The 14,693-nt window shown below is 37.0% G+C and overlaps 1 protein-coding gene across 8 annotated transcripts in view; it reads left to right on the top strand.

Moving 5' to 3' along the window:
- The window catches only part of IPO11 (importin 11), a 110,332-nt gene that overhangs the window by 32,022 nt on the left and 63,617 nt on the right, over positions 1–14,693 (top strand). For all 8 annotated transcript variants that reach the window (XM_066988839.1, XM_066988841.1, XM_066988838.1 and 5 more), the window contains 10 exons: positions 1,999–2,131; positions 3,065–3,123; positions 3,971–4,019; positions 7,032–7,102; positions 8,756–8,948; positions 9,765–9,917; positions 10,153–10,196; positions 11,051–11,141; positions 12,569–12,616; positions 13,183–13,288. In XM_066988839.1, the coding sequence (XP_066844940.1) occupies positions 1,999–2,131; positions 3,065–3,123; positions 3,971–4,019; positions 7,032–7,102; positions 8,756–8,948; positions 9,765–9,917; positions 10,153–10,196; positions 11,051–11,141; positions 12,569–12,616; positions 13,183–13,288 (947 nt within the window). The remainder of the gene's footprint in view (positions 1–1,998; positions 2,132–3,064; positions 3,124–3,970; positions 4,020–7,031; positions 7,103–8,755; positions 8,949–9,764; positions 9,918–10,152; positions 10,197–11,050; positions 11,142–12,568; positions 12,617–13,182; positions 13,289–14,693) is intronic.

Here is a 14,693-nt window from a genome sequence, read left to right on the forward strand (position 1 = left end):
GGTTCCTTTGGATGGCATCTCTTTCTTCTGTTACATCCATTTCACCACTCAGCTTGCTGAGAGCACACTCGATCCCACTCATTATAATGTTGATAAAGGTACTAAACAGCACCGGTCCCAAGACAGACCCTTTAGGGACACCACTCATCACCGGCCTCCAGCAGGACATAGAGCCATTGACCACCACTCTCCGTCTGTGTCCATCAAGCTGATTCCTTATCTACTGAATGGTCCACCTTTCAAATCCATCTCTCTCCAATTTGGAGATCAGGATTTCATGTGGGACCATGTCAAAGACCTTACAGAAGTCCAGGTTGATATTGGTCAATCTTCCCATGTCAACTAATGCAGTCACATTGCTATAGAAGGCCACCAGATCAGTCATGCACAATTCACCCTTGGTGAAGCCATGTTCTCAGATCACCTCCTTGTCTTGCCTGTACCTTGACATTGCTTTCAGGAGGATCTGTTCCATGATCTTCCCAGGCACAGAGCTGAGACTCATTGGCCTCTAGTTCCCCAGGTCTTCCTTTCTACTCTTCTAAAAATGGGAGTGATGTTTCCCCTTTTCCAGTTGTCAGTGTCTTCACCTGACTGCCAGGACTTTTCAGCTATGATCGAGAGACTTGGCATCTCCATCAGCCAGTTCCCTCAGGACCCTGGGATGCAAGGTATCAGGCCCCATAGGCTTGTATCTGTTCAGTTTCACCAGGTGGTCACAAAGCTGCTCTTCACTTACAGTGGGAGGCACTTTGCTCCCCCAGCCCCTGCCCAGAGTTTCAGGGACTCAAGAGACGTGGGAAGCCTGACTGGCAGTGAAGGCTGAGGCAAAGAAGTTGCTGGGTACTTCAGTCTTCTCCATATCTATTGTCACCAGTCCTCCCTTCTCATTTATCAGAGGGGGCACAGTCTCCTAGGCCTTTCTTTTCTGGCCAATGTACATATAGAATCCCTTCTTGTTATTCTTTGCATCCCTTGCCAAGCTCAGTTCCATCCATGCCTTGTCTTTCTTGATCCCATCCCTGCACACCCAGACAGCATCCCTGTGCTCTCCCCAGGCCATGTGTCCCTGCTTCCACTGCCTGTGCATTTCCTTCTTGTGCCTCAGTCTGACCAGCAGGTCAGCCACCCTGGTTTCCTTGCCATCCCTTCTTGCTTTCTTATGCATTTATGATGATCTTGCATATTTGTTTTTCAGCTTGGGTCCCTTACTACTACCACTATCACACTTTGTCTGCTTTACTGACTAAAAGAATTTAAATTAGCCCTAGCCCCATGACTAGGTCTCTAGGTACTGCAGTAATGCAAATTACAATTGCCATTTGAATGACTTCAGATGTTAAAAGTATGTGGTGGGTCTTCCTATTGGATGGTATATATATTTGTGGTTCTCTTACTCCCCCTTATTGTTAATAAAGCAATTACTATTTTGAAAACCATCAAGCATTCTATATTTTAAATGATTCGAGGTGAATCCAGGGTTTGCAGATATCATGGTAATAAGTTTCAGTGTAAGCATCGTTCAGTACTTTTTTGCTTAGATATATGCATGTAACTGCTACCTGTTTTCCCAATGTAAGCTGATTCAGACGTTACCTATGGTGTAAGACAAGTAGTTTAAATCTTGTGAGAGAGAAGGCAATGAGAACAGCTGGAATTTTTTGAAGCTTCTTACTCTGTTTTAGACCTATGGCTAGAGTTAGTGAAAATCAGATAAGAAAGGAGGCCTAGATAGTTAGCTTTAAAGCGATAGTCATAGAACAAGTAGTCAGGGAAGCAGATGAGTCTATCATAACATACTCAAATTAAGACAAGAAATTTTTCTGGAAAATAGTTTTGAGTCAGTACAACTTAGTACAACAAAGGAATGAGTGAAACACTGTTGCTTATATTATACAAGAAGATGGATTAAGTAATATAATAGTCTCAACTGCCATTTAAAATTTATGAATATATTTTAATACATTCAGGAAATCAAATATTTTTGATCTTTTGCAGCTTGCATCTGGTATTTATAGCTTTGCGTGTTCCTTGTGGAATCATCATACAGATACGTTCCTACAACAAGCTTGTAGAGGGGATGAAGCTGCCGCTACAAATTCCTTAGAAAGAACCTTGTTATCATTGAAAGGTAATAATACAGAATAATTATTTAATACAAGTAATGAAATAAGTTTCTTTACACCAGATGATAAACAGTTCTCTGGTAAAGAGTCCTAACATCTGATAAAGCCATGCCTGTTGGGAAAGCCAGTAGTCTTGGCTTCTTTTTACCTATGCCTTTAGCAAAGCAGAATAAGAATGGTGCACTCGGAAGGGGAAGAAAGTACCTTTGTTCCTCAGAACGCACCATTCTGATATGCATGTGGTAAGGAGTCTTAAGTCTTGGAGGTGGGAAAGTGGAAGGCATGACAGGACACATTTTTGTGTGTGTTGTAGTGTAGACTTGCATCTGTCTGTCTTATTTTAGGTGCATAACTGAAGAATCTGAGCTGTGAATTTGTTTTGTTAAGTTCATCTCATGGTCAGTTAAGAGGTAGCTTTATCGGTCAGTTTAGATTTTAGGTTGCTGCTCAGGTACTTAATGGTGGAATGATCGCATATTCTTACTGTACTTTGCTGCATTGAGGAATTAAAATATTTTTGTGTGGTGCCTGCAGTGTGGTTGATATCAGTCCTGAATTAGTTCAGAAGTTGTGGCGTATGGCTTCTTTGGGTTACTGGCAGTAACAAACCTGAGAAAATTAAAAAGATGGCATATGCATCCTAGCTTGGCCCTTTTCATTTACAGAACCCCCCCTACAGAGGGTGAATATTTACAGTGTTTGCAGAATTCTTTACAATTCAGTAATTCTTGGTGTTCTTTTCATTGGTTTTCACGTAATGTACAGAATTTTAAATTATTTCAAGAGATTATATTCATGTTAGTTATGGTTGAGGTATCCGAAGGCCCAAAATTAATGTATTTTTTAAATTTGGAAATTGGAAGAAATGCACAGCAACTAATCATGGTCTGAAATCTGAACATGAGAAATATCTACACAAGTAACTTCTTTTTTCCTAGTGCTTCGTAAACTAACAGTCCATGGATTTGTAGAACCTCATCGAAGTGCAGAGGTGATGGTAAGTAATATGTATTTGTTTCTAATTTAAAAATCTTTTGTCAATATTTCAGGTGTTACAGCAATGTTTAAAGATGGCTGAAAGACACATTTTCGTTTTGTAAAGGAAATTCAAGTAATATTCTCTCAAAGTTGCCCCCTCAAAGTTAAGGATCATCAGACCCTAGGTAGATCCTAGACACTGTGACATCAATGGCAAGATGTCTTTGGGGAAAGGAAAAAACAAACCTTAAAAAGTGTCCATCCAGTTTGTGTCATGTGATAATAGCATCTCTCTCTCTACTGGTAGATTCCATGTGTACTCTTCCCCCATCATTTGAAAGGATGTTTTCATTTAACGATGAATGTAATGATGTATTTATCCATGATAGAATTTTTCTGATTATGAGATGAAAGCCTGCGGTATGCAGCCCATCTAGGGCAAAAACAACAACAAAATGAAACCCAAATCTCTCCTTCACACCCAAACACTTTTTACTTTGCTGAAAAAGTTGGGTACCTAACAGCTTCATCCTAAACTGTGAAGTAGAGAACAGTTATACCTGCCATATTATATGCTGAGTTCAAAAGGAAAGATTGTAAAGCGTAAGTCTGTATTTACAGACTCCTGTTTCTATTGGAGATATTGTGCTATTTGTGTGGTGCTAACAAAGATCTTCTATGCAGTATGCTAGCTAGCTAATTACTTGTTTCATGGTGAAATTGCTTGTCCATTAAAATTAATTACTTACTTAAAAGTGATCCTGTGATGTCTGAGCTGTTAACATTATGTTTGACTCCTCTTTCTTTTCATAATACAGTGCAAAATGAACTTAATCTTTAGACACACATACTCTTATATTTTTCAGGGTTTTCTACATGCAGTGTTTGAACGGCTAAAACAATTTCTGGAGTGTAGTAAGTATCTTAATCTTTCCTTGTGTTGGTTAAATATTAGAAATTGGATGAGAGAGTAATACAGTTCTATCAAAATCTTTTTATATAAATGCAGAGTTATTTTAAGCGGTGCTGAGACTGCACAGGAAAGACTTAAATAACATTGTTTTTGCTTTTGTATTAAAAGACTAAAACCCCACCAAAATCATACCTGATTGCCTATTTTGGGGAGAAAAGTGTCTTAAGCCATGGAGTGACAAAGTATGCATATTCAAATATGTAGATACCACAGAAATACACATCATCTTGAATTTTCTTTTTGTTTTTCATATTTCCTTGAGTCTGCTATATATTTTGGTAACTGTCAAACGGAAAATAATTACCACATTCAGCTATATGTACTTTATGCCTGGCAGAATAGTAGTCTTAGGCAGACAACCACGGGTTAACACAGTCAACAGAAGTATAAGCATAACTGGCAAGTGTTACTGCTTTTGTAGGGAAGTTACCTGAAGCAGGTAAAAAAAATGCTCAGTGGAATTGCATCTCAACACACTGCTCTCCTCACTTGCAGTAGGTGTGCAAAGCCATTCATTCATTTAATTCACCCATAGTGCAAACCATTCCTTAATTTGAAGCTTGTCAGGCCACTCTTTTAGGATTCAACAAATTTCTTTCCAGTGTTTGACATCTGAGCTGAATAGAAATAATTTTTCGATACAAATGAAAGTAGTTGACTTGGGAACTTGTACTTAGGTGAGAAGTGCTGATTTGGACTCTGAACCTTGTTTATAGGAAAGTTTACTGAAACTTCCACTCTGTGCAATGCCAAAATATTTTATTTTTTTTTGGTCTTCTATAATACAGTCTTCTCTGCATGCAACTGCCCATTCTGCTGTGCTGTAATCATGCTCTTTCTGCCCCTTCTTTCATTTTTGGCTAGATAGTCTTCTGGCATAAATTGAATGACTTTTAAGGCAATCCCATCTTGATGCTTGACAGTTGTCATAGGATTCAAATGTCCTATGGTAAGAAATGAGCTGAAGCTTACTATTGACATTTTGGTTTCTATAGAATCACAGAATGGTTTGGGTTGGAAGGGACCTTAAAGATCATCTAATTCCACCCCGCTGCCATGGGCAGGGACACCTCCCTCCGGACCAGGTTGCTCAAAGCCCCATCCAGCCTATCCTTGAACACTTGCAGGGATGGGGCATCCACACCTTCTCTGGGCAACCTGTGCCAGTGCTTCACCACCCTCTGAATAAAGAATTTCTTCCTAATATCAAATCTAAAGCTACCTTCTTAGAGCCATTCCCCCTTGTCCTATCACTCCACTCACTCCCTGACAAAGAGTCCCTCCTCAACTTTCCTGTAGGCCCCCTTCAGGCACTGGAAGTCTGCTATAAGGTCTCCTTGGAGCCTTCTCTTCTTCAAGCTGAACGACCCTAACTCCCTCAGCCTGTCCTCACAGGAGGGGTGCTCCAGCCCTCTGTTCATCCTCTGGACTTGATCCAACAGCTCCATGTCCTTGTGCTGGGAGCTCCGGAGTGCTCATGGTAGGGTCTCACGAGAGCAGAGCAGAGGTCCAGAATCACCTCCCTTATCCTGCTGGCCATGCTTCTTTTGATGCAACCCAGGATACGGTTGGCTTTCTGGGCTGCAAGCGCAGGTTACCAGCTTATGTCAAGCTTCTTGTCCAGCAAAACCCCCTAGGTCCTTCTTCTCAGGGTTGCTGTCAATCCGTTGTCCACCCAGTGTGTATTTGTGCTTAGGATTGCCCTGGCCCAGATGCAGGACCTTACATTTGGCCACGTTGAATTTCTTGAGGTTTGCGCAGGCCCACCTCTGAAGCCTGTCCATGTGCCTCTGGATGGCATCCCTTCCCTCCAGTGTGCTGACTGCACCACACAGCTTGGTGTCATCGGCAAACTTGGTGAGGGTGCACTCATTCTCACTGTCTGTGTCACTGACAAAGATGTTAAATAGTGCTGGTCCCAATACTGACCCCTGAGTAACACTACTCATTACTGATCTCTGCTTGGACAGTGAGCCATTGACTGCAGCCGTTTGAGTGCAACCATCTAAGACTTAGTCACCTAGTGGTCCATCTGTCAAATCCATGTCTCCAATTTAGAGACAAGAATATTGTGTGGGACAGTGCCAAATGCTTTGCACAAGTCCAGATAGATGATGTCAGTTGCTCTTCCCCTGTCTACCAGTTCTGTAACCCCGTCATAGAAGACCAGATTTCTCAGGCATGACATGCCCTTAGTGAAGCCACGGTAGATATCACCAGTCACCTCCTTATTTTCCATGTGCCTGAGCATGGTTTGCAGGAGAATGTGCTCCATGTTGTTGCCTGGCACAGAGGTGAGACTGACTGGCCTGTAGTCCTTATCAGTAAGCTGTTTTTCAAAAGCACGCACCACTAACTATAATGAAACTAGAATCTACTTCAGTTATATCATCTTCTTTGCTTGTATGCTGTCAGTATGGCTGTCTTTATTTTTTCTATTTTCTTATAAAAACTTTATCTTTGTTTTCTGAATTCAGACTGTTTTCCGGTGTCCATAACCTTTTTTTTTTTTATGATGGGTTTTCTAGTAAAGCACATACATACATATGTAATAAGGATATACCATAGTTTTCTTATGAGGGCATTTTAAGCTTTTCAGTACGCTCTTGCTAGCATTTTGCTAATCTATGCTAGCGTTTTGCTTGCATTATTTTGACTGTCTTCTATGATTGAGTGGTGTGTAATGATGTCCCGACTGTTTTATTCAGATCAGTTATAGTGACTTTCACTGCAGCTGAGAGAAATGGTTAAAGATTATTTTTTTGCAATACTCATTACCTTCAATTTATGACTTTGAATTTATTCTGCCGTAGAACTTTTTTTTCTGGCTGCTATAACCCCTGAACTGCAGATAAAACAAGTTGTTCACCAGTATTAACTTTTTAAGATTTAGTTATCCAGAAAGAAAAGGGGAGTCTGAAAAAATGATAGTTGTTAAATATCTGATTTACCAGGTAGAAGTATAAGAGCAGAAAACGTATGCAGAGATCGTCTAGAAAAGACTATAATTCTGTTCACTAAAGTGGTAAGTAAATTCTCCATACAGTTACTGAATAGATTTGAGCAGTGCAGTCCCCAGTCCCCAATATGTATGTTCCTTAAAACCAGTGGGTTTCAGATCTTTTAAAGAAAAAGAAGGTACTGCAACTTGGAACTTCTTTGCTATAAAATAGCCTTTATTTTATTTTATTTTTTTCAGAAATGTATTTGTATATTCATGCTGACATAAATCACAGGAGCAAAGAATCAATTTCCTTAATGCAAATAGAATGGCATTCTATAAGTAAATTATTAACTAGTCTTTTGTTTAAAAAATAAAAAATCATGGTCTTTATTAGAAATCATGAGGTTTTTCATCCAGTTAAGTACTTCTGTATATACTTAGATTGCTATTTCTCAGGCACTGTTAGTTCTATTGAATCTCTGGCCAGTTCGGATTTACTGAAAGAAAACTAACAAAAATAACCCTTCTCTTTCTCACTTTTACAGTCTTTGACTTTTGTATTATATAGTACATTTTGAGTTTTCAGCTAATTCTGTGCAACCATTAATTGTGTTATCAGAAGGTAATTTTAGCATTGACATTTGCTCTGCCTTTAATAGGTATAAAACCTAATGACTTCCCATTGTTTGCAAATTATATTTTGGGACAATGGTTCTAATTTAAATGTTCAGCATAATTATAATAGGTGGGAGGCACATGTAGCTATCAGCAAATTGAACTGAAGGTACTCTACCCAACATTCTTAGTCTTTATCATAGTACTTCTTCTTCTGAACTAATAAGTCTTCTTTTGAACTAATAAGCAGAGTATGGGGGCACATCTTTTTTTTTTCTTCATAGATCTGGAGAGAAAATACACTTTATTCATAGATAATCTACCATCTATAGAAACTAAGATGCAAGAATTTAGCTTTAGGTGTTTTTCCAAGTAGTAGAGATCAGGAAGTTGTAAGCACATTCTAGATCACGAGTTAGAAGAACTACGGTGAAGAAGCAAGTGCTTGTTCTGCAGTGTGGGGTGTGTGGGGAAAAAAGAATTAAAACATCTTACCCTTGCACCTCCTATCTTTCTTATGTCCCGTGTGTTTAATGATGAGAATGTCAGTAGCATCTGGTATGTCTTATGAACAGGTAGCAAGTATCTGTAGTGATCAATTTAAATATTTTTCCTTATGGTCTGTGTACATTGGAATTGCTTTTCGTGATACAGTATAGGATGTCTGGAAATTGGCAATAATTTGCTGTATGTTTATGGTCCAGTGAAAATACGGAGGGTTGCCTCTCCTTAGTAGTTACCCAGTTGGAGGCTGGAATTTGTTTTTAAACAACATGAAATATAAATGCTGCTCTAGAAGTACATGTGGAAAGCAATGTGCTAAAATGTTGACGGCTTTAATTGTAGTGGATGTGTTTTACATATTGTGTTGCTATCAAGTTGGTCAAGTTGAAAACAGGTATTGTTCCTTAAACTTTTAACAAAAGATAATTTTGAATGTGAATCAATAATTTAGTGGAGAAACTAGTGCTTCATTAAGCATTGATACTGATCTTTTCCTAATTTCCTCCTTTCAATTTTATTTTCTATAATTTTATGTAAATAGTTTTATGAAAGCATTTAATGTAAGACTTGCACAAAAAATTGATTTTTTTGCTCTTCTACTTGCTTAATTTCTAGCTTTTGGACTTCCTGGATCAACATCCTTTTTCATTTACATCTTTAATTCAGAGGTCATTGGAGTTCGCTGTAAGCTATGTTTTCACAGAGGCTGGTGAAGGAGTTGTATTTGAGCGCTTTATTGTACAGTGCATGAATCTCATCAAGATGATTGTAAAAAATTATGCTTATAAGCCATCAAAATATATTGAAGGTACTGCTTCTATTTACTAAATATATTTTTATATTTTGTGAAAAAAATTTTGCGAGTTGTTAGTGAACTCGAGTCGTACTTTTGAAGCACTTAATGCGTCAAAACTTAGTAATATATGCCTCTGTCTCTATACAGGTAATTCTTGTATTGATGGTTAAAGTGTTGATATATATGGACATGGATTTGCCAAACATATACAGTGTTTGTGTTGGTTGTATAGCATGCAGTATTTGTTTTTATTGCTACTTTCTATAACCACTGTTAATTCCTTAAAACAAAAACAAACTAACAATGTCATCCTAGTTGTTTTTAAGATTATATTTGGATAAACTTTTTGAATAGATATAAATGAAACTTTCTTTGAATTCTGTGTTTTTAAATTAATTTCTTCAGTAATGTGATATGTGTGTGTGTATGTATGTGTGTGTATATATATATATATATAAAACAACAGTAAAACAGTGTTTTTCACTTAAGTAGTAGCTGTAAAACTTGGTAAATATTTTGTGAATCACTATTGACTGAAAGGCCATCTAATTGTAGTGTTTGAGAACTCTACTAAAATTAAATTATAGAATCACAGAATGGTTTGGGTTTGAAGGGACCTTAAAGATCATCTAATTCCAACCCCCTGCCATGGATGCCTCCCACCGGACCAGGTTGCCCAAAGTCCCATCCAGCCTGTCCTTGAGCACCTCCAGGGATGGGGCATCCACAGCTTCTCTGGGCAGCCTGTGCCAGGGCCTCACCGCACGTATACTGAAGAATTTCCTCACTATTTAATTGTAATCTGAAATTTTATGCGTTTCATTTCAGATAGCAGTCCTGAAACTCTTGAAGCACATAAAATAAAGACGGCATTTTTCACATATCCAACACTAATGGAGATATGTAGGAGATTAGTCACTCACTATTTTCTGCTGACAGAGGAAGAATTAACAATGTGGGAAGAGGACCCAGAAGGCTTCAGTAAGAAACTTGTATAGTTGGCCACAATTTATTTAGATACGGGTATAATATATATACCTCCTACAATATTGGTTTACTTTTTGCAGTCTTGTTAAACCTCCAGAGGGAGTGTATGTCTGTGTTTTCCATAATGTGAGAGCTTTCTCCGTTGTCCGTGATACTCACATTTAAATACTAAACTTTGTTTGAACCATAGTTGAAATAATGCTTTCTCCTTTTCTTTGTGAAATAACAGCTGTAGAAGAGACAGGAGGAGATTCTTGGAAGTACAGTCTCAGAGTAAGTATTTCACTTTGAAATAAAACATTGTACATCTCTGCATGCACTTCTTAATAGTCTTGTAACCAGGAGAGATGATAGGTGGTAAAAAGATAAGCTCATGTTTTTCAGAAAAAAATCTTTAGTTAGAGAAATTTCATTCAAATTAATGTAAATGAACTTCATTTGTTTATCAATGGTTAAACTTTCTGAAATTTATTGGAAACTATGCGCTTCATATTCTAGAATGGAGGAAAAGGAGTTTGCTTCAGCATTTTGTATTGTGTAGGATCTGGTGGTTATTGAAGAGAAATTCTCTTCTTTAAACTGATAACTGATGTTATCACTAATGACTTTTTTAGTATACATGATGAATGAAGTTTCAGATGCATCTGTACCTTTCAGATCAGATCAAAACTGTTCTTTTGGAGTGAATCTCCCAATTATCCATGCTGTGCTTTGCTTTGCAAGATCTCAAAGCATATTCGCTGGGTTACGTTCAGATTAAAACTAAAATAACATTGAATATCTAATGTGTTCCAAAATGCAAGTATAGCTCTGCATTCAGTCCAAATGACTGAACTAATCCAAAAGGAAACTGTGAAATACCTACAGTGTGGTCACTAGCTTCTGAGTTATCTGTGGCACTCCACAGATGCAGTCTTGTACCACAGAGCTCGCTAATATTGTTTCATATTATATACTGTATAATATGAAATGGTATTTCATATAAAACTAATTTGTCTACAGAAGATTACATTTTAAATTATGGCTTTCGGTGTAAGGTATTCGGCACTTAAAAAAATGCAGCAAAAAATACATTTTAATTGCCATTGTCTTGATTCTGAAAGTTTTTTTTTGTTTTAAATTTTCAGCCGTGTACAGAAGTTCTTTTTATTGATATTTTCCATGAGTACAATCAGACTCTTACCCCTGTGCTTTTAGAAATGGTTCACAGTCTGCAAGGTAAGTTGTTTGAAACATACAGGAACTGTAAAATGTAGTGTTTTTTGTTTTTTATAAACTGTTTTATCAACTTTTATCAAATATTAAACAAATTTACCTTGTGATAGCTAGTGCTACATAGCACATTCATTTTGTATTCTATTTGAAAGAATTTGTTAATACATTAACATTTTTAAACTTGCTATAAAAAATACAATGTGTATGTAGGAAGAGGAAATCCTAAGGATTCTTTCCTTTTCAATGTGACTTTTAGATGACTGACAAAGATAGAAGCATTTCTGCTTCTGTGAGGTTCCAGGCTTTCTTGAGAATGGTGAAGTTTAATGAAGTCTGTAGATTGGTTTTCACTGGGAACTTTCTATTCAAATGTTGCAAGACAGTTTATGTTGATTTTGCCATGTCTATGCAAGAATCAGGGGGGAAAAAAAAAAACATTTAAATAGAAAGCTCAAGTTATGCTGTTGTTTTGGAGGGTCTAGAGGACTTTCCAGCTCTGTACAATCTACTTAGTCTTAAAATCTTAGTCTTTTTCTGTATGAAACAGAAGCCTTTGCAGGCTGAGAAGTTATTCTTTTTTTGCTCCCAAGCTGAAGTTTACAGTGGCCATAGAAGATAACAAGTAGTAACTGGCACTTTTTCTCTATCATTTTGGCTTACGTTTTGTTTCTCCAGGTTGCATCGTATGTGACTTACTATAATGTTTTGTATTTGAACTTAACCGGAATGGCTGAGTACATCCTATTAAATAGAAACCATGCTCAGAAAATGAATGTTTATTTCTGACTTCACATCCAGAACCTCTTAGTATACATAAGTTTCTGGATGGTTTGCTATGCTTTGATACTGGGAATAGCAGAAGATTTCTTATAGAAGGGTTAAGTTATTTTGTTTTCCAAGAATTATGGAAGATACTACTTTTATGCTATCAGATACTCATACTTTTTTTTTCTCTGAAGACCCCAAGTACCAATTTCTGGATATTTTCAATTTGAGACTTAAAGTACAAGATGGTATTAAGAGTTCATTAATTTTCAAGACTTGAGAAAATTTTTACTTTGGCATTCTAAGCACACATGCATAAACATATAAAGTATATCAGAACTAAGTCAGGGTAGTAACTGTTTACAATGTCTACCACATGGTCTTCAATCTGCTCATTAAAATGCAATTTCTGACTTGCATATTGTCATGAAATGTAATTCTGATCTGAGGAAGCAAGTCAAAAAAAGGTTGTGAAAGCAGATTAGATTTCAGTATACTCACTGAAAAAGGTATCAAAGCTTAAACACTGAATTGTAAGTAAAAATAGTGATGTAGTCCTAATTTAGAGCATAGTTAGTTGAAGTGTAAGCTCTTTGTTTAAGAAAGCATCTTGCTTGCATTCTTTGTTTTAGTTATGCTTTTTTCTTTAACTTTTTGTCTTGTAGGAACTACGAACATGGAAGATACCAGTGCTATACTGATTAAAGATGCTGGTAAATTAAATTTTACTTTACCTTTGAAGGAACAGAGCTGCTATTGTGTATGTGCTTGACTTCTTAAACATTATATGAAGCATATGCAAGATGTATTTTTTAAGACATTTGGAAAGTAGGATCTAAGTCCTATTTTTCCTTGCGCTCGATGTCAGTGTTAACTTTTAGAGATACTCGTGTAAATATATGGTATTTTTTTCAGCTTTTTAACAAGCCCTTAGACAATGTCCTTTACTGTCCTATTTTTCCCTCTCTGCAAGTAAATGAATTGCAATGCTGTCATGGCTATATTCTATCTATTTTATAGATAGGGATATTTTTTGGCAAAAGAATTGTCTGAGGCCTCTAATTAAACCACTCTTGATATTAGAATGAGATCTTCGTTGTTCTTATTGCTTTTAACCGTTTTCAGGAGTGTTTAAGTTCTATTTAAGTTATATGCATTGCTTTTGTTTGTTGCACTTACACTAGCAAAAGTGTTTTTAGTCTTAAATTAGTGTGATTATTTAGAATTAAAAATAAAACATTAAACCAAACAATAAGCATGACTTTATTGTTTTCCCCAGTGTATAATGCGGTTGGACTGGCTGCTTATGAGCTATTTGATAGTGTGGATTTTGATCAGTGGTTTAAAAACCAGCTACTAGCAGAACTGCAGGTTTCTCATAACAGGTAAACACCTTGGTTTGGTATGTATTCCTTATTGAAACATGAATTATTGATACAGATCTGGTAAGGTAGAAGATCTGATAATTGCAGAACTGAGAAATGCTTGTTATTTAAAACACATCCACTAAACGAACAGAGGCATGAAATATGAATAGGTAAACAGTCACAGATGTGACAATGTTTGTGAAACTTATATTTTGTTAATGTTTGTTAGTGTGGTGGCTACTTCCCACGATCTGTAAAGATACTATCACTCTGTCCTCTTGAAGCTCTTTGACTTCACTAAACTTTCTCAGGACAGCCACATTTTCTTATTTGAAGGAAATTACGTAGGCCTCTTGACTTCCCAGAACCCTTTAGGCAGCAAAGCCCTGAAATCTGTGGAAGTGATTTCTGTGAAACTGTAGCTTGGCCAAGATGGTGACTTGTTCTTCGGTAGTAGTACAAGCCTTCTGTAGCACTCTTCAGTTAGTTTGGCCAGCAATAAAATAGGGAAGTAAGGGCAAATTTGAATTATGTTTAAAAAGTGTGAATGATTACAGTCTGGTTCTGTGTGAAGAGTGTTCCATAGTTTGTCTGCCAAGGGTTTTGCATCCCACCAAAGTCCTCTTCACTTGGCTGGCCTTCATGTGAGTACCTGTCTTTAGTGTCTCTCTTAAGGTATTTTGACAGATATTTTTTGGTACCTCAGAGTAGAGATGGACAACTCTGACTAGGAAGACAGTGTTCCTCCTATTTCCTCAGGCTGTCACCCTTCCCTTGGGGGAAGAACGCTAAATCCTTTTCTACTGCTATCCTCATTAGGTGAATTCCAAATCACCCTTTGACTCAGAATATGTCTTACTGTGCTCTTCAAAGTCAGTGGTAGTGACCCTAATGTCCTTTGAAACAACTAGCTATTTTTTCTTCTCTATTTGAAATTCAGATAACAGTTGAGTCTGGTGAAATGAAATATGAACTAATTTGTATGCTAATGCCCTTAAGAGCTGGTATAAGTTGTAAATGACTTTCCATAAAGAGCTGCTATTTGACTTTTTTATTTGTAAATGGCAGTTATAAACATTTTTTTACAAATACAGTTAAATTTCATGTACAGTGGAAGATCCTGCTAACCTTAAGAAAGTTAAGTACTTGTCATTACAGTATACTTCTTTTCTAATTATTTACTTTAACTGTGTCCCCGATGCTTTATTTTTTTATTTTCCTCATTAGTCTCTTTTTTTTTAATATCACAAATTCATTCTGTTATCTGCCAGTGGCCAAGTACTGTAATGGTTATGCTAAATGTCAGAAAAATGGGAAAAAATTAGAGATCCTGTATATATGATTATTCCTTTGCTGTAATGCTGCCCCAACACCAATCTGTAAAGCTGCCGTGGTATTGGCAGCATATTCTGATTTTGGCATA

This window comes from Anser cygnoides, chromosome Z (genome assembly GCF_040182565.1).
Source record: "Anser cygnoides isolate HZ-2024a breed goose chromosome Z, Taihu_goose_T2T_genome, whole genome shotgun sequence".
NCBI lineage: Eukaryota > Metazoa > Chordata > Aves > Anseriformes > Anatidae > Anser > Anser cygnoides.